Source organism: Mycosarcoma maydis, chromosome 23 (genome assembly GCF_000328475.2).
Source record: "Mycosarcoma maydis chromosome 23, whole genome shotgun sequence".
In the NCBI taxonomy this organism is placed as follows: Eukaryota; Fungi; Basidiomycota; class Ustilaginomycetes; order Ustilaginales; genus Mycosarcoma; species Mycosarcoma maydis.
In genome coordinates, this window is record NC_026500.1 from 207,758 (window position 1) to 233,268 (window position 25,511).

The following is a 25,511-nucleotide window of genomic DNA, read 5'->3' on the forward strand; positions in this document are numbered from 1 at the left end:
GGATTCTCTTTGGTGCTCGACCGTGATGCTGTGCGAGGGGTCTAGTTACAAAGTGTTTTCGGGATCCGCCTTTTCTGAAACACTCTCTCTGTGTGATGGCGCTTAGAGGTGCGCTGTAGGATGTGATGAGATCAGTTGGATTTTTTCTGAGCTTCGGAGACGAGATGATAATCCTCTGGGTTCTCGCCCGTGGTGCCGTTCTGTCTCAAGCGCTTCTCCTGCTTGTCTACGTTGCTGTTGACGCTCTGCCAGCTGTTTGCGGTGCCGACGAATTTGCTGAAGAAACCAGCTACGCCAGCCATGCTCGCCTCGTCGTTGTTGACGCTGGCGGCGGTGTCGGTTCTCTGACGTTCGGCGTCCATGTTTCTCAACTCATCGAGCATCAACTGCCTAACTTTTTCAGTGAGCTCGTTTGCGTCAGCAGCGGTGAGGTGTTTTGTTGGAATCGGCGCAAGCACTTTGATCCTGATCGTGCCGGATTCGAATCTGGACCGCGAGTCGAAGAGCCGGTTATAGTTTTCGCATACCACGGGCACGACGGGGACGCCTGCTTGAATGGCAAGGTGGAAAGCTCCCTTCTTGAACGGCAACAGATCCGGTGTTGCTAGACCCGACCTGGTTCCTTCGGGAAAAATCCAGAGGGAAAGCTTCTTGTTGTTCATCGTCTCGCCCACTTGCTGGAAAGCCTTGATGCTATCCTTCAAGTTTTTACGATTGATAAACACTGCTCCGGACAGAGACATGAACTGACCCAACAACGGCGCAAATTGCAGCTCTTTTTTAGCCATAATCGATGCATTTCCCGGGAAGATGCGGCCGAGATAGAGGATGTCCATCGCGGTTTGGTGGTTGCCGACCACAACAGCGGGACGAGCGGCTTGGAAGTGTTCTTCGCCCTCGACGATGAAGCGGATGCCAACGAGCGGGGAAGTGAGACGCCAGAAGGAGCGTGCGACGACTTTGTTGATATTTAGACGTTGGCCTGGGACGAGAGAGAGCAAGATCGAGACAAAGATGCCCCAGACCGAGCAGATGCCGAGGCCAGCAATGTAGATGATTGAGTTCAGGTAGAAGCGCAGCTTCTGCGAACGAGGCGAGATGAGCGCCAGCAGAAGCAGCGCTCCTGCTGTGAGCGTCGAGAACGATTTCGAAAGCACCGCCATGGTGAGTGTCAATGGAAGTGTGACGATCTGAACAAGCAACGAGCACGGATGCAAGGTCGTATGAGACGCACGTCGGGACATCAAGACCGGACAACGGCGTTTGTCAATGTGGCTATACACTGCAGAGCTGACTCTCCAGCGAATGATTCCGACGCAATCTGATGCAATGCGTAGTGGCGCTTGCAATGGGTTGGATGGTGACGGTGCAGATAGCGAGTAAAGCACAAAATGCGCTTGCGATCGATGCCGGTTGTTGCCTCGGGCGCTGACGCTCGCACACCCACGCTCCGTGGCTCACGACTGTGTTTCGCGGCGTGTGAAATGCTCAAACATCCCAAAAAATTTCCATCAATCGTCAATCGAGAATCGTGTAGGTTATCGTGAATCGTGAATCCATCCGTCGATACTCGTGACTCTCACCAACGCACAGACGCTTCTGGTTGCACAAGTGCCCGCTTCTCGCACCAACCCAAGAACCGCATCGTTACGCGCGCGCTCGCGTATCGCTCGACTCGTAACTCACAGACAACTCGCTCGTCGTGATTTTCGCTCGCTAAGTCGTGAATGAAGTGAGTCACGAGTGCTAATATCCCAACTTTCCACGCACAACGACAGAATCATGCACGGTGCACGATGCGCATCACGTTTCACCATTCGTCCGTTCTTGCACCATCCTGAGCACATCTTGTATCCGTGCAAAGATGCGTTGCAAATCGGATCCATGTGTGGGTGACGTAAGGCTCTCGCACGCACCAAACTGATGCTGACGGTCATCGTTGTTAGGTCATGTCGTTCAGGGTGATGTTCGCCACCCCACGCATCACGGGACTTGGCAGGGATTGATTCACGATCGTGATTTGAATTGTGAATAAGAATTCACGATTGTGATAAAATATTGTGAATTGAATCGAATTGGATCGGATCGCAAACACGCTGTAACAGCTCGAAAAGCGCAACATGGAGTTCTACAAGATAAAGTAAGTTATTCGTGATTCGTGATTCGTGGTTCGTGATTGCCTGCCATGCTGTGTGACAAAAGCTTACAACACCGCAGCCTGCGGTGCCGATGGCTTTACCTTGTCATGCATCTCGATGGCGAGCGTTTCTGCCGTGTCTATGCACTCGTCGGGGCAGCAGCGATGCTGGGTAGCCTGAGCAGTCGCTGTACGTCCTTGTCCTCGCGCGTCTCGTGCTCCTCGGCCGTGGCTTTTTCCTTCTGCCTCTGCTTCCACTCTTGCTCCAACGCTTTTTGGCTCAGCGTTCGACTAGCGATGACGAGTTTCCACCATTTCAGGTACACCTCCTTGGCGGCGGTCTGTTGCTGATTCGTCCACCTCTCGGTGCGGATGATGGCTTGGATGCGCGAGTAGAATTCACCCTCGGGTAGTTTGGCAAAGCTGCTGCCGTCCATGCCAGCCAGCACTTGGACGGCGTCCTCGGAGGTGAGCAGAGGTGAAGCATATTTGGTGAGCCATTCAGCAAGACGTTGGTTGGACCAGAAAAACACATTTCTGCCCTGAGGATCCGGTTGGAGTTGGATGCGAGCATGCGGCGCGGCCACGAGCGCGGAAGCGTATCGGAGCGTGTTGAGCGTAGCGGCGACGTCTACGACGTCGGGCGATGCGGTGGCGATGAGCAGCGTGTGCGTCGGCTGTCTCGAGTAGAGATCAAACGCCTCCTTGAGCGCTAGAGTGAGCTTGCTGCTTCGGAACGGAATGTGCGGTACGGGCGCTGCGCCCGAACCGATGGCGGGAGGTGTCGGAGACGTTCGTGCGCGTATACAGCTCTTCAACGTCATCAAGCTCGTATTGATCGCCACAGTCTCGGCCATCCTCTGCGCGCTATCCACATCGCCGCCGCAAGCACGAGCACCAGAGGCAGAGTGATCCGCTGCCCTTTCGCTTCCCGCCAAATCCACCAGTTGCAGCACGCCCGGTGTAGCGTTTTTGTCCTTGTTCGGTTGACAGATGATCCGAATCAAGGCATGACTACGTGAACTCTGCGGATTCTTTTCCGTGCCTCGAGTCATCCGTTGCGACCATGCACTTTCCACCTCTTCCAACATGCTCTCGGCACTCCTGATCGGTTTCGTCGTAGCTTTGGCAAAAGTGCTCGATCCTGCAATGTTCTCGGCGATCAGAACACGCGTGTTGGTGCGATCGAACAGATCGTTGACCTTGCTCTTGCCGTAGATCTCGATCGCCTGCAACGTCACATGGCATTTCGCCTGATTCTGGCGAAAGAGAGACGCGATGGCCAGTCGTGAACATTCGGAAAGCGTGTGCGTCTTGCCCGAACCAGTCTGACCGTAAGCGAGAACGGTCGCGTAGCCTCCGCAGAGGACAAAGGGGATCAGAGAATCGACGTGCGACGAGTACAGGTCGGATGTGGAGGACGAAGCGAGAAAGCAGCCGTCCGAGCTGAACGTGTGCGCCGTATGGGTGGAGGATGTGTGGACATTGGTGCGTGGCTCCAGGACGGTGGTGAGCGTATGCGCGGAATCGGTGCTGATCAGAGGTGGCGTTGACGGTGAAGTTGGCAAGAATGAGGGTCGAATCCTGAAAAGCACGGTGAAATCTCGTTCCATGGTATCGTCGATTGTACGGGTTGAGCATGTAGGTCTGCAAAGCGATCGAGCGGGTGTGGACAAGAGGATGTTGAAACAAACGCGTCAGGTCGATCGTGTCGCACCAAGTCAAAAGTGTTGGTTGAAAGTCACACTCACGACTTTGGTGAGTCTGTGAGTGTTGGTCTCTGAGAGTCACGAGTGTGTTCAGGGTGCATAGCGCTCTGCACATGATTCACGATTCAAGGTTGTGCCGTATCGCTTGGCATGCGTGATTCTTGATTGCCTCTTCCGACCCGCCGTCACCCTCCCACGCCGTTGAGTCCACTACAATCACGAATGATATTCACAATTAATCACGAATAGTATAACTCACGATTGCACGTTGGATGATTTTCCTCTCCCCCCACGCTGATGCACGTTGAGGTGTGAATTTGTTTCCGTTGTTAAGTTGTATTTGCAATTCGTTATCGACCCTATTTTTGGCGGCAAACGGAGAAGACCGACGAATCATGAATCAGCCACCAGACGAGAGACTGCAGGATTATGGTATACATTCACAGATTATCAAAGATATTCTCAGACGGCACAATCACAACCACAACCACAACCACTACCACGAATGAATTGTGAATCGTGAAATACCTATTCTTAAAGTGATTCCGACGGTTGAGAGTGCGCCGTTTCAAATTTGGATGGAATTCGCGATTATCGCCTTTGGAAATATGAAGGCTGAACTGCTCTGGTCGTGTCGATAGCGTTGGCCGCCTGTCGAAAACGGCAAGCTCGCTTAGACCCTCCTCGGCTCGCATCGGCTGGAGCCTGTCCGAAGGCTCGCAACCAGATCTTGTGTCTTGTCCACCACATTGTCCGAGCAGCCGCAGCCAACGTGGCGCACACGAGCGATAATCGTCATGAGGGCGGGATAAGCGGCGCGTGGATGCACATACACCCGATACAGCAGCGAGACAAGAACGAGAAGAAAGCATCTCTGCTGGCTTGAGATCCAGTGGAGCCGCCGACGACGTACAGTATATACATCGACGCAAGGTAGTCGCGTTTACGCTGGCAACCCACATCTGTCTCCCTTGAATAGCCAACCCTTTCACTGGCATATGACACAATGTTGGGCGGTACCTTCAAGACGAGCTCAGCAGCACTGCTGCTCCTCTGCCAGCTGGTCACATTCTGCGCTGGCTCGGCCATCCCACAAAGAGCGGTTCGCAGCTCTGACAGCCACGAAAGCTTCGTGCTCGAAAAACACCTCGGCAACCTCTCACCCTACTTTGACGCACCTGTCCCGGACCACCTCTCGCTCGGCGTCCCCTCAGGTTGCCATGTCTCCCAGGTCTCGCTCATTCACCGACACGGATCGCGTGGACCCATCTCATCCGAAATCGGCACGATCCGAAACCTCTCTTACTACCTCAACAACCACACCGCGCTGCTCACCTCTCCTCACTCGAAACCTCCAAGCCAGCTCGCCTTCCTTGCTGAGAACGGAGGGGGCTGGAGCGCTACCAACCTCAAACAGGATGATCTCAGCACGGTCGGTCGAAGAGAACTCTTTGACCATGGTGTACGCATGAGGCTCGACTACCCGCACCACAACACCACGCTCTTCTTGGCAGGTCAGCAGGATCGTGTCGTCGAAAGCGCACAGTGGTTCGCTGCTGGATACCTCGGCAAAGATCACAATGCTACCGGAACGCTCGATGTGATCAGCGAGAGTTTGGGCGTCAAGAGCTACATCACACCCATGGAGACGTGCAAGAATTGGACGTATTCCTCCGGTGGCGCGCCTGTCAGCAAATGGGGTTCGGTCTACCTGCCGCCCATCGCTAACCAGCTCAACGCTCAGGTCAAGTCGGTCTGGCCTGGCTTGAACTTTACCGCGGACAACGTGCATGGTATGCTCTGGGCTTGCGCCTACGAGCTCGCCACTCTGGGCTCGGTCAGCAGGTCCAATTGGTGTGGCGTCTTCTCGCCGAATCAGATCAAGCAGTTCGAGTACGAGCTGGATCTGTTGATGCGCGGAGCCTTCGGATACGGCCTCCCCAACAACTCAGGCCAAGTCATGGGTTCGTTGTTCATCTCAAACCTTACTGAGCGCCTCACCAAACCCGAACTGTTCAAAGAGCCCAACGGTCAGCAGAGGACTCTATTCTTCGACTTTGCTCACGACACCACCATCGATCTCATTTTGACCGCCCTCGGTCTCGCTCACGATAAGAACTACCCCGTAGATGGGCCCATCAACCCAAACAGGAAGTGGAGGACAAGCTACCAGGTCCCCTTCGCCGCTCAGATGGAGTGGAGGAAGATTTCCTGCGCCAACAACAAGCATATGATCCAGCTTCATCTCAATAAGGCTCCCTTCGATTTGGCCAAGGTCTGCAAGACGGACGAATTTGGCGGATGTCATCTGGACGATTTTCTCAACGCCGACCAGGTCAACAAGGCGAATGCGGTGCAGGTGGGTGATGACGTCTGGACCGCTGCTTGCGGGCAGTGAAGCTGAGACCTCAAATCGAATCGTCTGAACACGGAAAGCACGAACCTGTCATTAGAAATCTTGAATCAATTGACCCACGTGAATCTCCTCAGAGTGTCCCTACGGGGAGAGCACGCGTAAGTCGCAAGAGCAAGGCATGTGCGTGAAGCACGAAGCACGAGGCGTGAAGTCACAGTCGCGAGTACCATACTTTATAATATAATACATATTTTATTTTAAATATTCTTATTCAACTGATACACATAAATTTTATATTAGTACTAATACTAAGCTTTTTACCTCCTCTATCTATATTAATATATATTGTGAGTGATAGGACTTGAACCTACACAGTCTAAGACTACCGACTCCTAAGGTCGACTTGGCTACCAATTTCAACACACTCACATTTTATTTATGCATATACCTATACAACTAATATATACTGTATAAATTAGGGTCTTATTTAAAGATTATTTACAGATGTCTTATAAAAAAAGGGCATACTTAGCTAAATTGGTAAACCGCCTAAGGCCAAATGTGCAGTCTAACATTTCAAAAAACTGGCTGTGGGGTCCGACTCACGATTCACGATTGTGGGAATCACGAATCGTGAATGGTGAATGTGGAGTTAGTTAAGTACGCATCAGCTGCCGTGTTCAGCAGAGCCACGAGTCTGACACGGACTTGGTCCGAGCATGGAGCACGGAGCACGGAGCACGGAACGGAGCACGAGCTGCATTTCGAGGCGAGTGAGTCATGAGTAAGCTTGCTGATCTTGCAATCTTGCAGAACACGTTTGGTTCGTGAGCATTCAAGATTGTCCATACCGTGTCTCAACCAACTCGCTGGCTCATCTCTAGGCCATTTGCTTCACGCTGGCCGCCATCCATGTTGGTTAGTTCAGCACGCCGCTCCCTGCTGTTATCAACACGTCTGAGCGCGATCACTCGAAGCATCAAGCCCGTTTTCATCCTGCCCACCACGGCGTTAGCATCGCTCAAACGCAACGTCACCATGTCTTGTTCCTCTGACGCACCCGCCTCTGCAGCGCCCACACCCGAACCTGTTATGCCAACGTTTGCCAAGACTCCGCTACCCGATTTTACCAAGTCCAACCCGCTTGGTGACGCCAACAGGTACATCTCGACCGCTGCATGCCTGATCATCGGCGACGAGGTGCTCAACGGCAAGACCAAGGACTCGAATAGCAACTACTTTGCCAAATTCTGCTTCGACCTCGGCATCGATCTGAAACGAATCGAGGTGATTCCGGACGACGAAGATGTAATCGTTGAAGCGGCGAAGCGTCTCACTTGTCAGTTTGACTTTGTGGTTTCCTCGGGTGGCATCGGGCCTACGCCGGATGACATTACGTATTCGTCGATGGCCAAAGCGTTTTCACCAGATGCGAAATTGGTGTATGACGAAGAAGTGATTCGACGCATGGCGGAGAACCTGAAAGCACGCCAGGTAAGTACGCAGGGTATTACGCAAGACATGATCACTGCGCGCAAACGCATGGCGCTGTTGCCTGCGCAAAACGCACAAGTGATCTTCCCCACCGAACAGCTCTGGGTCCCCGTGGTGAGAATGGTTGGAAAACTCTGCATTCTCCCCGGAGTCCCGCGCCTATTCGAAGCGCTCCTCGACGGTCTAGAACCCTACCTCCCTCTCGACCCGAACCGTCCACGTCCCTACCGTGTCCTCATCCACACCAGATTGCCCGAAAGCAACATCTCCCCCTTCCTCGTCCACTTGACCGAAAAGTGCAAACCGCTCGCCATCAAAGTCGGCAGCTACCCAAAATGGAACAACGGCGTAGATGTCAGTCTAATCGGAAACGATTGGCCCGCCTTGCAACAGCTCATTCCTGACGTCGAGAACGCCGTCCAGGGAAAACTCATCGAGAGCGGCCAGCTCGGCAAGACACGTTCCGCCACCGAACACCAAAATCAGCAGCAGCACAAGATTTGATTTAACCCACCTACTCACTGCCAGCAGCATTCACACTTGTTCATTCCCTCGCAATGTCACGCGACCATGCCAGATATATGTAGCAACCAACGACGTCAGAGGGAACAAGACAATTCATTTCACCTGACTGCATGTTCATAAACTTTATTACAAGGATGCGAGATGCGAATGCGACGAGCTGCAAGGCACGAATCAAGAAATGCTGAGCGGTGATAAGAGAGAGAAACAGAGAGTGTGTGTGGTGGGAGGAGATGAGAACGAGTAAGTTTTCACCCCGAGATTCGGACAGCGTGCACGTTTCAGTCGAGCGGATCTTCTTCGATCTTGGCATGCCCATAGTCATCGAGGTCATCGTCGTCGTCCGACATGGGCTCGTCCTCGACACCATTCGCATTGCCCTCGTGGTTAGGCAGCACGACCAACCCGTTCCTGTGCGGATCGAACTGAACGCGGATCTCGGCATCGTCTTTAATGTTGATCCTGCCGGACAGGATCAGGATCGACAGAGGCGAGAGCAGCTCCTGCTGAATCGCACGGTTGAGCGGACGAGCGCCCATGGTAGGCGAAAAGCCGATCGAGACCAAAAAGTCCTTGGCCGCATCGTCGAGCACCAACTTGGACTTGCCTCCGTTCGCCTGGATGCGCTGCTCGATCTCGCGCAGTCGAACATCGACGATCGACTTAACGTTGCGACGCGAAAGCTTGCTGAACACCACGATGCTGTCGATTCGGTTGACAAACTCGGTCGGCATCGCAGCTTTGATGCTGTTCATCACCAGTTGGCGCGTAGCATCTGTCATCTCTTCGACCTCCGACTCGTTGATGTACGCCGAGCCAAGGTTGGACGTCATGATGATAATCGTGTTGCGGAACGACACCTGCCGGCCCTGGCTGTCCTGCAAACGACCCTCGTCGAGCACACCGAGGAAGAGCTGAATGAACTCGCGCGCTGCCTTTTCGATCTCATCCAGTAGCACAATGCTGAACGGCTTGCGACGTACCGCTTCCGTCAGCACGCCACCTTCTTCGTGTCCCACGTAGCCAGGCGGCGCACCGATCAGACGTGAGATCGAGTGCTTCTCGGAAAACTCGCTGCAGTCGATCCTCACCATGGCGTCGGCCGAGTCGAACATGCACTTGGCAAGCGTACGGCTCAGCAGCGTCTTGCCGGAACCGGAAGATCCAGCAAAGAGGAACGAGGCGATAGGACGATTGGCGTCAGCAAGACCGGAGCGCGACAGTCGGATGGCCTGCGCAACGCTCTTGACTGCCTCGTCCTGACCAATGACCTCCTTGGCGAGCGTGCGTTCGAGACGCAGCAACTTGTTCTTTTCGGACTCGAGCATGCGCGACACGGGGATGCCTGTCCAGCGCGAGACAATCGCGGCGATCGAGTCGGCGGTGACAGCGTTATTGTCCGAGTTGAGACCTTCCTCCTCGCGCTTACGTTCGGCAGCCTGCAGCTGATTCAGCTTGGCCTCGAGATCGGGCAGCGCGTAAAACTTGAGATCAGAGGCGGTGGCGAGATCGTAGCGACGCTCAGCTTCGGCAATCTTGGCACGCACCTCCTCCATCTTGCGTCGAACCGTGTTGATCTCTTCACCCTTGGCCTTCTGCGCTTCGAAAGCCGCCTTGATGGGAGCGAGCTCGTCGTCGATGGCCTGGATCTGCTTCTTGGTCTCCTCGAGCGACTGCTTGGATTGCGCGTCCTTCTCTCGCGAAAGTGCGTGTACGGCGATCTCGAGCTGGAGACGCTTTCGCTCGAGCTTATCGACCTCTTCAGGGACTGTTTCTCTCGAAACCCTGACATCGGCACACGCCTCGTCGACCAAGTCGATGGCCGAGTCAGGCAGGCGTCGATCGGTGAGGTAGCGCTTGGCAAGCTGTGCGGCAGAGACGATGGCGGAATCAAGGATGCGGACGCCGTGGTGCACCTCATACTTGTCGCGGATACCACGGAGAATGGCGATGCAGTCCTCGACGGTAGGTTCGTTGACGAGGATCGATTGGAATCGTCGCTCTAGGGCTGCATCCTTCTCGATGTACTGCCTGTACTCGTTGGCGGTGGTGCAGCCAATGACGCGGAGCTTACCACGAGCAAGCATGGGCTTGAGTAGATTGGCAGCGTCCATGCCTCCACCCGAGCTACCCTGGCCAGCCATGAGAAGATGCATCTCGTCGATAAAGAGAATGCAGGGGGTTCCGTCGGCGGTCATCTTTTCGATGTCGGCGAGCACCGACTTGACACGCTCCTCGTACTCGCCGCGGTACTTGGCCCCGGCCATGAGGCCGCCGACATCGAGACTGAGGATTTTACCCAGAAGGTTGGGTGGAACATCACGGTCGACGACACGCTGAGCAAGACCTTCGACAATGGCGGTCTTACCAACACCAGGACTGCCGATGAGCACGGCATTGTTCTTCGTCCTCCTGGAGAGCACTCGGACGGCTCGTCGAATCTCCTGATCACGACCGATGACGGGATCAAGAGAGCCCTCTGCTGCGAGCTGCGTGAGGTCGGTGCAGTACTTCGCAAGAGCGTCATATCCTGCTTCCGCGTTCTTGCTATCAATGTGCCGACCGCCTCTTGCCTGAGTGATGGCGGTCTTGATAAGCTGTTCGTTGTCGAGACCTGCTTCCTTGAGCAGTTGCTTGATGGTGTTGTCTTGGATGAGCCCTAGAAGGATGTGATCTTGCGCGATGTACGCGTCTCGCTGCGTGCTCTTCTGGCTTTCGGCTTCTTTGAGGACCTTGAGCGCGGGATTGGAGAGGCTAATATCATCGGGAGGTGGGGATTGGGACGGAATCTTGCGAACTGCGGTGCGGAGCTTGTCTTCAAAGATCTTGATGTCGACACCTGCCTTGGAGCAGATGCTCTTGAAGAGTGACTGGCTCGATTCGTTGGTCGATTGGACACCTTGCGAGTTAGAGGTGTCATCGGTCAAGAGTGCCAAGGCGATATGCACAGGGCTCACTTGTGGATGCGAGTGGTCCTTGGCGAGCTGAAGCGCTGCCGAGACCGACGACTGTGCGCGATCTGTGAACTCGAACGACATTGTATGGTAGAGTGTGCGTGAACGGACGGGGTAAAGGTCAGCAGAAGGGTGCTGTTAGTGATGATGGTGAGCGTATTTTAGGATATTGAATCTGGTGGTAGCGAATGACCTTCGCAGATAAGGTGGTGACAGTATGAAGTCGTGTAGGTTGTTGGATCCTTCTGGGTTATGTACTTGCGTGAAAAGTCTGCAAGGGTAAGAAGTTCCGTTGGTGTGGCTCCTTATATATCCATTTCCTCTTCAGCATCGGACTGAGACTCTGCAGTTACACGCGGATAAGAGGCGATAACAACTTGCTGAGGGATGCCTGGACATCCAACATCGGAATTAGTCACGCGAAAAATACAGTCAGGCTTCTCAAACAGTCTTCTCTCCTCCACATGGATCTGGCACATTCCAGCCCTTTCTCGAACATATTCACAGTTGTCAATCACGAATATTCAGGGCCACGCGCTCGAGCCCTTCTCTCATCGTGCATGTTCGTCAGGAACCACAAAGTAAAATAATCCAACTAGAGACAACAGATCTGTCACCCAATCTGCTCCCGATCCTCAGCAGCTCGATGTCGCATGTACAGCTGGGGCAAGAAAGCTTAACTCAACCATGAAATCTTGTGGGCAATCTCTTCGACTGCTCCTCGCGTAGAAGCTTCCGTGACTGCGACAGCTATAGGTACTTCTTCACCGTTCGAAAGCATACCGCCACTCTCGGAATACTTCTGCGTCTTCCGCACAGAGTCGTCTTATCGAATGCTGTACCCAAGGCAAGAGCCCTCGACTCGCATCGCAAGTCAGGCTAGATTGCGGCAGGGACAGCCTTCACCTCAGCTGCCGCCTTGCACAGTGTGAATCGGCATAATGTGAATCACGACACAAAAACACAACATGTGGCAACCGTGGACGATCATGTGCGCCTTTGATTGCGGGCCGTAGAAGTTGAACCCAGATATAGGAAAAGCACTGCATTACTGGCGGTTATAAGAACGAAACACGGACCAAGGTCGTCTGCCGCTCAAATACGGCTATCTGACACATGCTGCCGAGCATAGCCTTGGTATGCTCGCGAGGGTGCCTGTTTCAGCGGCGGAGCGCCCCAGCCTGGGTGCAACGTCGGCTGCTCGTTCAGCGATTGCTGCTGCGTCGAGACACCTGGCGAAGAATTGTTCTGGAGACCAAGGTACTCTTGCTTCTCACCGCGCGAGTTCCCAGACTTCTCTCGCCATTGTTGCAGATCGCGAGGAAGCAGCGCCAGGCCCGCCAAGTAGGCTACAGCAAGCAAGGCGAACCAAATCCACAAGATCCAGTTCGCCCATCGAGGTGCACCCCAGCTCCAGAGCTTGAGTCCGCTGGTTGCGTTCCAAATGCCAACAATGGTGATGCCGAGTCCAATGACGACATGAACGATCCTTGAAGGGTTGAAGCGCTTGGTTTTGTGACCGACAGCGCCGAGCACCATCTGCAAGCACATGATGATGAAGACAGCGAGACCGGCCTTGGCGTGCGTGCTGTCAAAATGGGTGCCGGATCCGACTTTAACGATGATGAGAATCATGGCGATGAGCACGACCAAGAACGCGGCGATCTGGATGTTGCGATGCAAAGGAAACCATTTGAAGAAGGTACGGCCGAAACGACCAAAGAGAATGGCTGTAGGCACAAGGATGAACCAAGCTACGATCATTAGGACCATATGTGCGATGATGAGACTGTTGTCCCTGTTCAAGACACGGTTCGATTGACTCTGGTTGCTCGCATTACCCCTACCCGTTGCTGGAGTCACAGGGGTGTTGCTTCCTGTGTTGCTGCTGGAGGCAGACGACGACGACGCTGAGTAGGGCTTGGTGAGATCCAGAGTGATCGAACCGAAGGCTGTGTGGCGTTTGATAGATGCGGTTGTGCTTGAACTGGGGTTGTCAGCCTTGTTTGAGGCCCAAATGAACGGCGTCGATGCCGAAGGCGTGGCGTCGGAGCCAGACATGGGGAATGACCAAGTCCAGACGGTTCCAGAGCTGTTAGAAAACGAATGCTTTGGCTCCATCGTGGCAGTCAATGCCGTGATGCTAGTGGTGGGGCTGGTATGTCCGGAAGCAGTGCGTTGAGACATGACAACCTTGCCTGCAGTGTCCACCCATCCGATCTGTGAAGTGTGGCACGAAGGTGTTGAGACAGGTGCGATCGGTCAGATCACTGTCACGATGCATATGCGACGGGCAACAAGGTCTTGAGGTGGCTCAGCGCCTTGTCGTCGCGTTCAAACTGGAAACGTCTAGAAATTTTGTGACTTACCATCATATTGGATCCGTCCATCTGCTTGCCCGTACCAACGGCATACCACCCTATAGGCGCACCACCACCATTGGCAGACATGGTCATGTTCATCCTCTTTTCAGAGGGGCTGTAAACAACGCGAAGGCATAAGTCCTGCGAAGCAAGCGAAGGGCCGAGATAAATAGTCAGTCGAGGACGAGCGAAGTCGAAATCACAAGGGCTGACAGTGGCTTTCAGCTTACCGAGTTGCAAGAAGTATCAGCATAGAGAGAAGCTTGGTCTGACGATTCTGCATATGCCAACGCGAAGAACAGAAGCAATAAACATGCCGTGATGACGGCGGATGGCCTCAACATGACGCGGAAGATGTCGCTTGTTCAAGGAAGTGTGTGTTTGTTGGGTCTAGACGGATCGTGCGGGAAGCCAAGAGGGAGTCATGAGCAGAAAGAATGGTGGACCTATGCTGCCGATATATAGGACTTGGGGATTCAGTGCGTTTGCGAATAGATCGAGCTTATCGGCACCGATTGCACAGCTGAGGCTATGTTGTGAGGATGGAAAGTGCAGCTGGATTCGTAAACGAAGCAAGCCGGGCGGAAAGATCACGCGATTGAGGAGTGTGTCAGCGATGGGCTGAAGCAAGTATCAAAGGGTGGTTCGGCTGTTGATAAGAGCAGCGAAGGGTTGACAAAGCGAAGAAGAGCTGTTTCTTAATCGCCGAAGCCAATAACTGAAAGCAACAGAACAAACGAGGAACGGAAGCGCCGAAGCTCGATCGGAACTGCCGGTAAGAAGGTGATGAGGTAATCAAGATGGTGATGTCGAAGCAACTCGAATGGGCCAACTGGCAGAGCTGGAGCGTAGCCAAGCAATCGTGGATAGACGGAGCGAGCAAACGCGACTGAAATCAAGTAATGAAACGCTCCCACTTTCTCTGCCAGGCGATGAATTCTAGATCGATGGTGGTGAGACACCCCGGTGGTCTTGATCGAAGAGGACTAACGACGCCGCCGCGAGGGAAGCAACATGGCGAGTGGGGCTGTGAAAAGCACGAATGAATCAGACGGATTTGACCTCGGGGCCAACAGCAAGAGCAAGAATCCATGGCCAAGAACACTATCACGACAAGCTTAAGCTCAGTGGCTTGGGAAACGAGCCAAAGCCCAGTGATTTGTGCGGCGTGTAGATTAGGGCAGTGCAGTCTGCAGAGCATCGCCTGTGAAAGCTTTGATGCGGGCTGTGGTCCAGCGGCGGAACGAGCGCGGATGCAGGTCATGGCGCAGCAGCTGGACAGCGAGTCCATCGTGTCTGTTTCATACGTGATTGTCGTGCTGTGCGAAGAGTCGAAGCGGATGTGACCCGACGAGCAGTGTGTAGGCGTAGCTGCATGTTTTCGAGATGAAACGACACAGCCCGTCACACTCCCTGACCAAGAGCCAAGAGCCAAGCAAAGCAAAGCAAACCATGAAAAGTTTGATGCGAGGCATCAGAAACTGATGACAGAAAATGGCAAACTGATACTGACTACGTGCGGAGAAGTGGCGAGGATGGGGCCTAAAATAGAACGCTCTCGCATCTGCGGGCAAATGACCGAGCCTGATCCTTGCAAGATCAAAGGTCATGGCGAAAAGAATTGCTGGCAGCAGATGATCACAGATTGGAGAGACCGGCTGACGGGCAGAGAAAACAGAGGAATTGGCCGAGACAGCAAGTCACGAGTGAGGCAAACAGTCACGACTAGGTTTGCGAACATCGCTGACAAACGCGCCTCGTGTTCATGGAACGAGGAAGATAGCCAGCAGAATTTGACGCTAAAAGTGCATCCAGACTAGCAAAAAAAAAAGTTATTTAAACCATTCGTGATTCTGCGCCGCACGCTACGTGCTCACGGCTCAAGCATGGAACTTGCCTTGCTCCCTTTTCAAATCCTATCATGGCAAGGCCAAGAAGCCACCAGAGTCTATAACAGAAGCCCTCGCAGTTTCAAGTGTGGGAACCACACAGGTCTCGGTAGATCCGAATGAATCGAGTGACTGCATGTGACTGATTTCCGGTGCGTTGTCTACGGCTGTGCTTTGTTGCGGAATTCTGTCACTTTTTATCCTGCCCCGAACGGGGCTAAAATGACACATTCAGATCTCTTGAGCTCTGCGACGAGCCTGTGCACCCTTTCCCATCCCTTCGACTTGAGGAGCTTATGTCCGAGCTCAGAGAGCACCCTCAATTCTTTTTACGGGCGTGGGTATCTGGTGTGTGTTCCGCCGCAACACAGAGCACTGTAGGATCAACGTGTTGAGGATGACACTTCATCTGACCTGATGTCACGCTGGAGTTCAAGCGAACAGGTGTACGGGGATACGTAACTAGTCGAAAATCCAAGTTGCGGACGACGAGCAGCAAGGCGACGCTTACACAAAAGGCAAGAGGAACGCTTTGGGCCGAACAATTCATTCGAGAGCGTGCACGCGGTTGCAAGTGAACAAGCGAGGAGAGGTTGGCAACAGTAACTCCAAACGGACTGCGACCCTAAAAAACGCCAAATGAGAAGTGGCCTAGCCCTTTGATTGCACCTTCAATCGTGTGCTTCGAAATACCGGAGCTCGCAGACGCCACGATCTTGGTTAAGGAAGAGCAAGCAAGCAAAACAAGAAAACTCGCCACGACAAGCAGGTGCCGTGGTATGCTTGGAGCGAACAGTGTGATCAAATTTCGGTACAGCAGCCTACGAAGAGACGCAAATCTCACTGCCATTTCGCTCGTACCTCGCCTCGATCTTGTCTGCTTTCGGTAGTATCCGCCCACAAACATTGTCGTGATCTGCTTGCAGAAACCACACGACCTTGACACCCGCCTTCTGTTTCGAGATGTTCGGCGGCGTCTCTCACGTAAACTCGAATATACGCACTACCGCGCCCTCATCGTTGAGCAAAGTTTGCTTGCTCATGCTGGCGAAGCCCAGAGCTGGAGCTGGATGTTTTGGCCAAAGTGATGGCAGTGCCCCCCACGACTTACCTGTCTTTCTTTGTCTCTTGATGGTGGTTTTCAGAGCCGAACTTTTGATCGAAATAGAGAGCGAGCGATGCGCTTGTGTAGCGCCCGTCTCCACGGCAGTTGGCGAAAGATGATCAAGAGTAAGAGCTCTGTTCGCATCTCTTGACTGCTCTGTAATTGGATGGGGCTCTGCTAACCTTTTCATGCCGCCGGTTGCTCTGCAGGTCATGCAACACATGCCCTGTAGAGTGTCCTCGACGCGAATTCACGATCTTGGAATGCTTTTTTGAAATTGGGTGTCCTAACATCGTAAGAAGTCGTGAGTACGACGTGGAACTCGTGACTCACACGACTCCTGACCGTAGGATGGGCGATAAAGCAATGCCCGATCAACTACATCGGGAGTTTTTATGATTTTGCAATTTTCAGATCTTGTAACCCTCAACCCTCTCAAAAGAGGAGATTGTCCGGCGGGCTGAGTTGCGCTGTAGGTGGGCCGAGGGTATCGCATCCCAATTCGTGATTGCAGTCAGATGAACCGAGCCAATCGTGAATGCGCACACAACCCTAATCCCAAGTCACAGAGTGTCGCTCGCTCTTCGCTGGTCATCCAAGCCTGCAATGGAACAACGCCATCAAACCCGACCAACTCTCCTCAGGCCTCGTATTCTAAAATCATGCTTGCTTCACCCCAGACATGTGAGCGAACATCATACAACGATCCATACGGCCTGACGAGCGGATCTACCGCATTGCCCAGTGTCTTGAAGTTTTGATCCCAGTTCTGTCTGTCAGCTGTCAAAATGTGCACCCGCCGCTTCAATCTGCCATCGTTGCCATCGCATATCGTTTGAACCCTCAGCCCTCGCTCCTCACTCCAGCCCACCCTTATCCCCCCTCGTTTCTGCCCTCGACCCTCCAACTTGATTCTCTTGTACGTTATTTGTGCCCTTCGTATTACAACCCTACACCCTGCATCACATTCACGGTGCTTGTCTCGTTTTCTCTCCTTCCCGCTCTCACAACCTCCTTGCTCTTTGCGTTCTGTGGTTCACTGTGGCGATGGTTTCATCGCTTTGCCAACCCTTGAGCCAGGGAAGACAGGCCTTTCTTAGCCTAAGATTACATGTGCGCGTCATCTCTCTCTGACTTGGCCGTTGGCGCTATCGTTGCCGATGTCGCAGTGTGCACAAACGTTGTCAAGGCTGTACATCGATTCATATTCGACACAGACCCTGACACTACTGTGGCCGCCCTGGTTCGACGTTCCTGATTCACGTTGCCGATCCGTATCCTTCCTGAGCGCCTGTCTCTCTTTTCTGTCTGCCCATTTCCCTCGCACCTACTCTTGATAAGCTCTTTTCACGCTGTCGCGAAAGCCTCTTCTGTCATCAACAGAACCAGAAAAAAGCGCAAACTGCCCATGCTTTCGCTTTTCGTGTCTTCTAAGTCCACCCGTGCAACGTGGTTCTTGGTTGTTGGTAGCAAAATCCCCTCAACCCTCTTGACCCTTCTCAGACATGGCTTTCTTCCGCGCTAGCCCTCTCTCTTCCCATCTTGCCATGACTTGACTCTGCGACTCCACTATCGGCGGCTTTGGCAGCGCAGGCCTCGCGAGCTCTTGTATATGTTCCACAAAGAACCATATCTGCCCTCAACTTCTCCCTTTCCTCGCCTCTTTCCCCTGGACCCTCCGACTTCTTCAATGAAAGCTATAAGATCTCACACTTTTACGCCCGTCGCCGCTGCTTAGCCCTCATTCTGTACTTCTACGATCTGGTCACCCTACGTGCCCATACTTCCCCTGAGCTTCAGTTTGGCATCGTCCTCTTGCTCGCTCAACCCCAGCCATTCGATCACCATCATGTCTGACTCAAAGTCCGTATCCGACTGCGATGTCGAGAAGGACCAGATCCGCCAGACTCTGTCCGACCAGAGTCATGTTGACACCGTTGGCCCCTCGGCGGCGCCACGCGTCAGCATCAAGGTCCCCCGCACTCAGACCACCCGCTCCCACATTCCCATTGGCTTTCGCACATTAAGTATACAGGTCTACGACTCCCGAGGCGTTGAAGGTGCAAAGAGCAACGATCACCTCTCCGATTCCGACTTTTTCGGATCGCTCGACTTCCATACCGTCGATCCCGACGCGCTTGCTCAGAGGTTCAACGTGCTTCCCGAGTCCGGCCTCGACACCCCTGCCGCCACCCGCCGTCTCGAGCGCAACGGCAAGAACGTCCTCACTCAGAAGAAGAACAAGTATTGGCTCAAGCTCTTCCACTACACCTTCGGAGGCTTCTGCTCCATCCTCTGGATCGGTGTAATTATTTTCTTCATCTCCTGGAGGCCCCTCGGCAACCCTCCACAGGCTTACAACCTTGCTCTCGCCATCGTCGTCTTGATTGTTATCTTCTTCCAAGCCATCTTCAATGCTTTTCAGGATTGGTCGACACAGAAGGTAATGAACTCGATCCTTCACCTCTTGCCCGAGAACGCCGTCGTCATCCGCGACGGAGAGCACAAGTCCATCTCCGCTTCCGAACTTGTCGTCGGCGATGTATGCATCCTGTCCACAGGTAACAAGGTTCCTGCCGACATGCGAATCATCAAAGCCTCCGCCGACCTCAAGTTCGACCGATCCGTGCTCACTGGTGAGTCCGAAGAGATCCCTGGTACCGTCGAGCCCACCGAGACCAACTTCCTCGAAACCAAGAACATTGCTCTTCTCGGCACCCACATTTGCAACGGCAACGCCACTGGTATCGTTGTCCTCACCGGCCCGCGCACCGTCATGGGTCGCATCAACAAGCTTACCAATGACGACAAGGAGAAGCCAACCCAGCTGCAAAAAGAGATCTCGCGTTTCGTCTACATCATCATCGGCCTGACAGTCACGCTCGTCCTTATCATGCTTATCACCTGGCTCGCTTGGCTTCGAAAGGATCATCCAGGCTTCCTCAACACCGTCGGCATCTTGACAAACCTCATGAGTCTCGTCGTTGCCTTCATCCCCGAAGGTATGCCTGTCGCCGTCGCTCTGACCCTTTCGTTGATCGCACGTCGCATGCGTGATGTTCGGGTGCTGCCCAAGTCGCTCTCCACCGTTGAGACGCTCGGTTGTGTTAATGTCATCTGCTCGGACAAGACCGGAACTCTGACCGAGAACAAGATGTCGGTTAACTCGATCGGCTTTGTCGACAAAGAGTGCACCAGGATCGACATTTCTAGCATCGATCAGCCAGCCGTCTTCGACGAACTGAATAAGGGGATGGCTCTTTGCAACGATGCTTTCTTTGACCCTTCAAGCGATGCCGTTCTGCCGTCGGAGCGTAGTGTTCAGGGCAATGCCACTGACGCCGCTGTTCTCCGCCTCTCAGCCTCGCTTCCTGGCTCTGAAGAGATCAAGGCTTCCTTCCGGCGTGTCTATGATATTCCATTCAATTCGAAGAACAAGTTCATGCTCACCGTCATGCGAAGCAACAGCGACAAAGCCACCACCACTGCTGACGAAATGTTTGTCAAGGGTGCCCCTGATGTCCTCATGCCACGCATCTCGCACTTCTTTTCAGCTAGAGATGGTCAGACCAAGGTCTTTGATGACATGGCTCGTTCTCAGCTCGTAAGCAAGCAAGAGGCATGGTCTCGCCGCGGCGAGCGTGTCATCTTGCTCGCCAAGCGCCAATTCATCGCCTCTTCTAAGCCCGGGACAGGAGAGTACGAAGACGAGGTCGCTGCCGCCAGTCAAGAAGACCTTATTGTCATCGGTTTACTCGGTATCATGGATCCCCCTCGCTCTGATATCCGTCACACCGTCGCTGAATGCAGGAGGTCTGGATCTCGCTTCTTTATGGTCACTGGTGACTTCTCTCTTACTGCGGCTGCCATCGGCAAGATGGTCGGTATCTTCACTCACAATGGCGAGCCGGACTGCATTGCCAATTTTGATGTCAAGGGTCGATACGTCAGCGAACCACCCGCCCTCAACGAGAAGGCACTTAAGAAACAGAACGGGCCCAAGGACATCATCGAGGCCAGTTTGCTTGTCGAGGGCAAAGAGATTCCACAGATCACACAGCAGCAGTGGGACGTCGTCTGTCGCTACGAAGAGATTGTTTTCGCGCGTACCACACCCGAGCAGAAGCTCAAGATCGTCAACGAGCTTCGAGACCGCGGCTGTGTTGTCGCCGTTACCGGTGACGGCGTCAACGATGCTCCCGCGCTCAAGGCGGCAGACGTCGGTATCGCCATGGTATCCGGCTCAGACGTTGCCATGGAGGCTGCTGACCTTGTTCTTATGGGCGACTTCAGCTCGATCATCCAAGCCATCAAGCTCGGTCGCCTTGTCTTCCAGAACTTGCAAAAGGTCATCTCGTACCTTCTGCCCGCGGGCAGTTGGTCCGAAGACTGGCCCGTCATCCTCAACGTCTTTTTCGGTGTTCCTCTTCCACTCAGCTCCTTCCTGATGATCATCATCTGCTGTTTTACAGACTTGGTCTGCTGCCTTACTCTCATCTTTGAAAAGGAGGAATTCGACCTGCTCTCCCTGGCGCCAAGGAACCCCAGATCCGATCACCTGGTCAACAAGGCCATTTACGGACAGAGCTACCTGTTCATCGGTATGATGGAGACGCTCACCGCGCACTCAATGTTCTTCCTCTACATTTGGAAGTACGCTAAGATCCCCGTCAAAGACATGTTCTTTGCCTTTGAAAAGTTCGGCGACGGCTTCCACGGCTACACGGCGGACGAGCTGAACCACTTCCTCGCTGTGGGACAGTGTGTATACTTTGTCACGCTCGTCATTCTCCAGTGGGGTAACTTGCTATCGGTCCGCAACAAGCGTCTCTCCATATTCCAGGCCGATCCCATCCGCAAGCAACGTCGCAACCCCTACCTCATCCTCGGCCCTCTTGCTGCGCTCGTCATCGCCATTTTCGTCACCGAGGTCAAAGGCATCCAGAACCTCTTTGGCACTGCTTCGATCCCCATCGAGTTCTGGCTCATCCCCGTTCCCCTCGCCATCGGCATCCTTGTCATGGATGAGCTCCGTAAGCTGCTTGTCCGCACTTTCCCTAACAGCATCATTGCTAAGATCGCCTGGTGAGCTATTCGTCGGACGCTTCAAGTCGTGATCTATCAGACCGAATGATGCGACTGTAACTAACGTTAATTCACGAATAATACCCTCGCATTAAACATCATCGTATCTTTCTGTAACGAACTACGTGAGAGCTGTCGGGAGTAATCTGCGCAGAGACGGCCCGGTAGAGCTAGAAGTGGGTGGATTCCACTAGAAAACAGATCGTGCTGGGAAAAGCTGTCATGACCAAAATTTTCCGTTGCCGCCCACACGTTTCATTCCGAGTCGCTTCATGCCGTCGTAGAACGTGACCGTTACCAGCCATGTGTAAACCAAACAGCCAAGGCACTAACGTTGACTTTCAAATGGTAACTAAGCGAAAAGAGAGCGATAGATGTTGTGAACGCATAATGACATTTGTAGCGAGGCGGGACTCTGGAAAAGGAGGGGAAACCGAGGGACAAGATATCGCTTTACAGGGAGGCTGGTCTATTCTACAAGAGGAACAAGACGTTAACAAAAAAATACGAAGAGGAAACGTGCTGACGATGCGCGAGTAACAAAACATGCGGTTACATGACAAAGAGTGAAGATCATCACGACAATGGAGAGGGAAAGCCAGATGAGCGAGCAAGTGTAGAAACACCGCTACTTGGTCGGATTGACCAGTCTTCGAGATGGGGTGTTTGAACAACGTCAGAAAACGCTTGAAGCGTGGAAGGTTGCTGAGCAGTGCGTCCGAACGAGATGTGAACAGAAAGAAAGTGTCCATAAGAGAAGAAAGCATGAGAGCATCTAAAGAAGAACGAGGCTAGCGTAGCAGAGCGAGCCGCTTAGAACGCTCGAGCATCGTTGTAGCTGTGACTGTACTGGCTCTGTTCATACTGACTTTGCGCATGGCTTTGCACATGGCTTTGATATGGGCTTTGCAAGTACACTGGGTTTTGCTGCTGATGGAAATAATACTGTTGCATCTGCGGGGTTGACCTCTGGCTCGCTGAAGGGCGAGGTTGATGACCTGCTGGTGCTGTCCAATCATACTCGGGCTGAACATTGGCGTAGCTTGTTGAAGGGTGTATTTGCTGACCATGGCTGACTGAAGTCATGGGACTGTCCCATTCTCGATGGCCTGGCGCCTTCTGGTAGGCAGGGAATGAGGCAAAGCTCTCTTCAGCAGAGTGACTTTCGAGCAAGGGGTGATCGTCGTGACGAGGGGGAGTCTTGAGAATAGCCGCAGCACGTGCCTTGCGTGCGTCCCTCTTCTTGCACGAGCGCACACAGCACCATACGAAGAGGCCGAGTAGGAGAATCAGCAAGGCACCGCAGCTGGCAGCAATGGCGATGATGGCAGTCATACTCAGAGGCATGTCGGACTTAAAGCCAGTGGTGGACTTGAAGGTAGGGGCGGGCTTGCCGCCGCTGCTGGTTCCAGTTCCAGTTCCGCTGCTGGTCGAGCCGAGACCTGGCGCAGCAATATTTTGGCAGTTCTGCGCTCCGACCGACTCTCGGCCAAGTCGAACCGTGCTGGCAACGACAATCTGACTATCGCGAACGGGAACTGTCAGGGTTCCGTCGGTGCCGACGGTCATAGTCCACTGGGTACCGTTGACGGTGCGGGGCTGCCCGGTGCCACTCTGCTCGTAGCTGATACCGTTCCACTGGACGTTGGAAGTCGAATCGACGCCATCAGCATAGAGAGTAGAAAGGTAGACGGTCTGGCCGGCGAGAGAGGGCAAGCTGAGGACAAAGTTCTGGTAACTTGGATAGCTGCTGGACGAGTAGTAGAGCTGGGTGTTGATCATGACGACCGAGGTCAAGGTGTTAGCTCGGTAGACACCGTAGGCGCCAAGGCGGTTGCTGTACGATGAGGGTTGATTGCTGAGCGGGATGGGTGCAACCTGGGAATTGCAGGTGGGACCAATGATCTGGGCCCAAGCAGCCCAGGCATAATAGGTGGGTCGAACGTGAGGTCCCTTGCCACCCATGTAGTTGGTCTGCCATGGCGCAGCTTGGGAGTATTGAGTCATGTGCATCTGGACACTGTCGACCTTGATGCTAGCGGCATAAAAGAAGAAGTTGAGGGTCCAAAGAGCGTTTCCAAAGGTCTCGCTGATACCTGGAAGACCATTGGGACCAACGCTGCCCATCTCTCTGAGATAGTAGGGCTTTCCGGTGACGATGGCTTGACCGACCTGGTTTGCCCATTCGCGGAACTGGTTGGCGGTGTTGGAAAGATCGAGAAGGTAGGATAGGGTAAGATTGAAAGGCGAGACGTTGATGTAGTAGAAGTAGTCATGCTGATTCCAACCAGCGACGTAGATGCCGTTGTCAGCAGCGACACCCTGAGAGTTGCCGACCAAGTTGGCGATGCGGAACGGTTGACCGTTCTTGGACGCGGTGGTGGCGGTAGCAGCGACTTCGAAAAAGTCGGAATTGACGTTCCTCTGCTTCAAGGTCTGTTGGTAGATGGCCTCGGCACGAGAGGCCCATTCGTTACCGAATTGAGTAGGGGTCCAATCGGGAGAGCGGTAGCCAAGGTCAATGTAAAGATCGGGTTCGTTACCGATTTCGAGACTGAAGAGCTTGGCGCCGTTGTCGTCGGTGCCGATGTTGTCGAAAGCGGCACTTGCTTGCTCGACGATGCGCTGAAGCGCATCAGATCCCTGGTAAGCGAGATTGAGACCATAGGTAATGGGCGTGCCCTTGGGAAAGTAGTTCATGACTTTGAAGTAGTTGTCGCCGAAGAGATAATAATCCGAGGGTCTTGCGTTGCCCTGACCAGAGGCGCTTGGGTTTGGCTGAAGGGCGTAGGCTGTCACTGACTGATCATAGAGCATAGTGTCGCCGGCATTGCCGCCAATACGGATGTGTGGGGGGGCACCGGTGTAGTTTGCGAGGTTGGAGAGCAGGTTGAAAGTGAGTTGATTGGCAGAGGTAGTTCCAGTGTATACGAAGAGATCGGATGGCTCGATACCGAAGCCGGCATAGGATGGGCTGATGGCGTTGGATACGGTGGAGCCTGCACTTGCAATACTGCGTGCAGGAGTGAGGGTGACATCGGCCAAGGCTGCAGGGGCCAGTAAGAGCGCCGAGACGAGGGAGGCGACAAGCGCCGGTGTAAAGGATCGCATGTCACGAATCGTGATGGGCAAGATGGAAAAGGAGCGTGGATGTCGTCGTCGAGCTCGAGCTTGGATGGAAGGGCTGGAACGAAGAGGAAGCTTGCCAGAGAGATACGAACAGAGAGGGCTAATCGAGAAGGCTTGCGGCAGCAGCCGATGTGTGAGCTTAAGGCGATCTGATATAGATGGTGGAGATGGTGAAGTGTCTATCGAAGGAGGTAAACTGGTTTTGATGTCAATCAGGAGTATGATGGTCGTAAAGCGGTAGAGCGGCGAAAGCAGATTGTCAATTGAGTGTCAACTGTCAACAACAATCCCTCGTTGAATAGGAGCGGAAGAGCTTGTCCGAGATCTGCTGTGGAACCAAAAGCAAGGCTGGGGAGTGAGAGGGAGATATGTACTTGCAGTTACTGCAGTACGGTAGAGTATATTCTGGCATTCTGAAGCTGCAGAGTAAAGCACAGCCAAACGGGCGCGAAGACGAGAAGGACAAGGACGCCGTCGCTTAAAGTCCGGGGAGGCGGAACGACGAGAGCGTAAAATCCACAAGAGAGAACAAGTGGCCGAGAAGCTAGAGCCTTGCGTAACGTGCTGCATCGATTAGCATCTATGTCTCGAGCTGAGCTTCGCATGGCAGTAAACTCAGACTGTGAGAAGATCGCTTGCCTAGTGGTGAAGGCTATCTCTGTCAGACACCAGAATGAAGACCAAGTCAACGTAAATATTTTATTAATATAATCATAGCAAAAGATTTCGAAACTTTGATTCTACGAGACACGGTCTAGAGGTTTGGTG

At 53.5% G+C, this 25,511-nt stretch overlaps 8 protein-coding genes and 1 non-coding gene across 9 annotated transcripts; 3 read left to right on the forward strand and 6 right to left on the reverse strand.

Moving 5' to 3' along the window:
• Window positions 1-131: 131 nt before the first annotated feature.
• Window positions 132-1,163, reverse strand: UMAG_06426 (1-acylglycerol-3-phosphate O-acyltransferase SLC1; the record flags this gene model as incomplete). The annotated part of the gene is made up of 1 exon (XM_011394406.1): window positions 132-1,163. The coding sequence occupies one exon, from the start codon at window positions 1,161-1,163 to the stop codon at window positions 132-134; it is 1,032 nt and encodes a 343-aa protein (XP_011392708.1).
• Window positions 1,164-2,277: 1,114 nt separating this feature from the next.
• On the reverse strand, window positions 2,278-3,750 carry UMAG_06427 (uncharacterized protein; the record flags this gene model as incomplete). Its single annotated transcript, XM_011394407.1, has 1 exon — window positions 2,278-3,750. One exon carries the CDS (start codon window positions 3,748-3,750, stop codon window positions 2,278-2,280), a length of 1,473 nt encoding a protein of 490 aa, XP_011392709.1.
• A 1,102-nt stretch (window positions 3,751-4,852) lies between these two features.
• Window positions 4,853-6,244, forward strand: UMAG_06428 (uncharacterized protein; the record flags this gene model as incomplete). The annotated part of the gene is made up of 1 exon (XM_011394408.1): window positions 4,853-6,244. One exon carries the CDS (start codon window positions 4,853-4,855, stop codon window positions 6,242-6,244), a length of 1,392 nt encoding a protein of 463 aa, XP_011392710.1.
• A 304-nt stretch (window positions 6,245-6,548) lies between these two features.
• Window positions 6,549-6,631, reverse strand: UMAG_16111. Its single transcript has one exon. It is a non-coding gene; the product is annotated as a tRNA-OTHER (tRNA).
• A 609-nt stretch (window positions 6,632-7,240) lies between these two features.
• On the forward strand, window positions 7,241-8,200 carry UMAG_06429 (uncharacterized protein; the record flags this gene model as incomplete). The annotated part of the gene is made up of 1 exon (XM_011394409.1): window positions 7,241-8,200. The coding sequence occupies one exon, from the start codon at window positions 7,241-7,243 to the stop codon at window positions 8,198-8,200; it is 960 nt and encodes a 319-aa protein (XP_011392711.1).
• Window positions 8,201-8,499: 299 nt separating this feature from the next.
• UMAG_06430 (putative chaperone ATPase) lies at window positions 8,500-11,256 on the reverse strand (the record flags this gene model as incomplete). Its single annotated transcript, XM_011394410.1, has 1 exon — window positions 8,500-11,256. One exon carries the CDS (start codon window positions 11,254-11,256, stop codon window positions 8,500-8,502), a length of 2,757 nt encoding a protein of 918 aa, XP_011392712.1.
• Window positions 11,257-12,267: 1,011 nt separating this feature from the next.
• Window positions 12,268-13,879, reverse strand: UMAG_06431 (uncharacterized protein; the record flags this gene model as incomplete). Its single annotated transcript, XM_011394411.1, has 3 exons — window positions 12,268-13,392; window positions 13,542-13,676; window positions 13,766-13,879. The coding sequence occupies 3 exons, from the start codon at window positions 13,877-13,879 to the stop codon at window positions 12,268-12,270; spliced, it is 1,374 nt and encodes a 457-aa protein (XP_011392713.1).
• A 4,499-nt stretch (window positions 13,880-18,378) lies between these two features.
• Window positions 18,379-21,618, forward strand: UMAG_06433 (K, P-type ATPase; the record flags this gene model as incomplete). The annotated part of the gene is made up of 1 exon (XM_011394412.1): window positions 18,379-21,618. One exon carries the CDS (start codon window positions 18,379-18,381, stop codon window positions 21,616-21,618), a length of 3,240 nt encoding a protein of 1,079 aa, XP_011392714.1.
• Window positions 21,619-22,427: 809 nt separating this feature from the next.
• Window positions 22,428-24,725, reverse strand: UMAG_06434 (uncharacterized protein; the record flags this gene model as incomplete). Its single annotated transcript, XM_011394413.1, has 1 exon — window positions 22,428-24,725. The coding sequence occupies one exon, from the start codon at window positions 24,723-24,725 to the stop codon at window positions 22,428-22,430; it is 2,298 nt and encodes a 765-aa protein (XP_011392715.1).
• Between the last annotated feature and the right edge of the window lie 786 nt (window positions 24,726-25,511).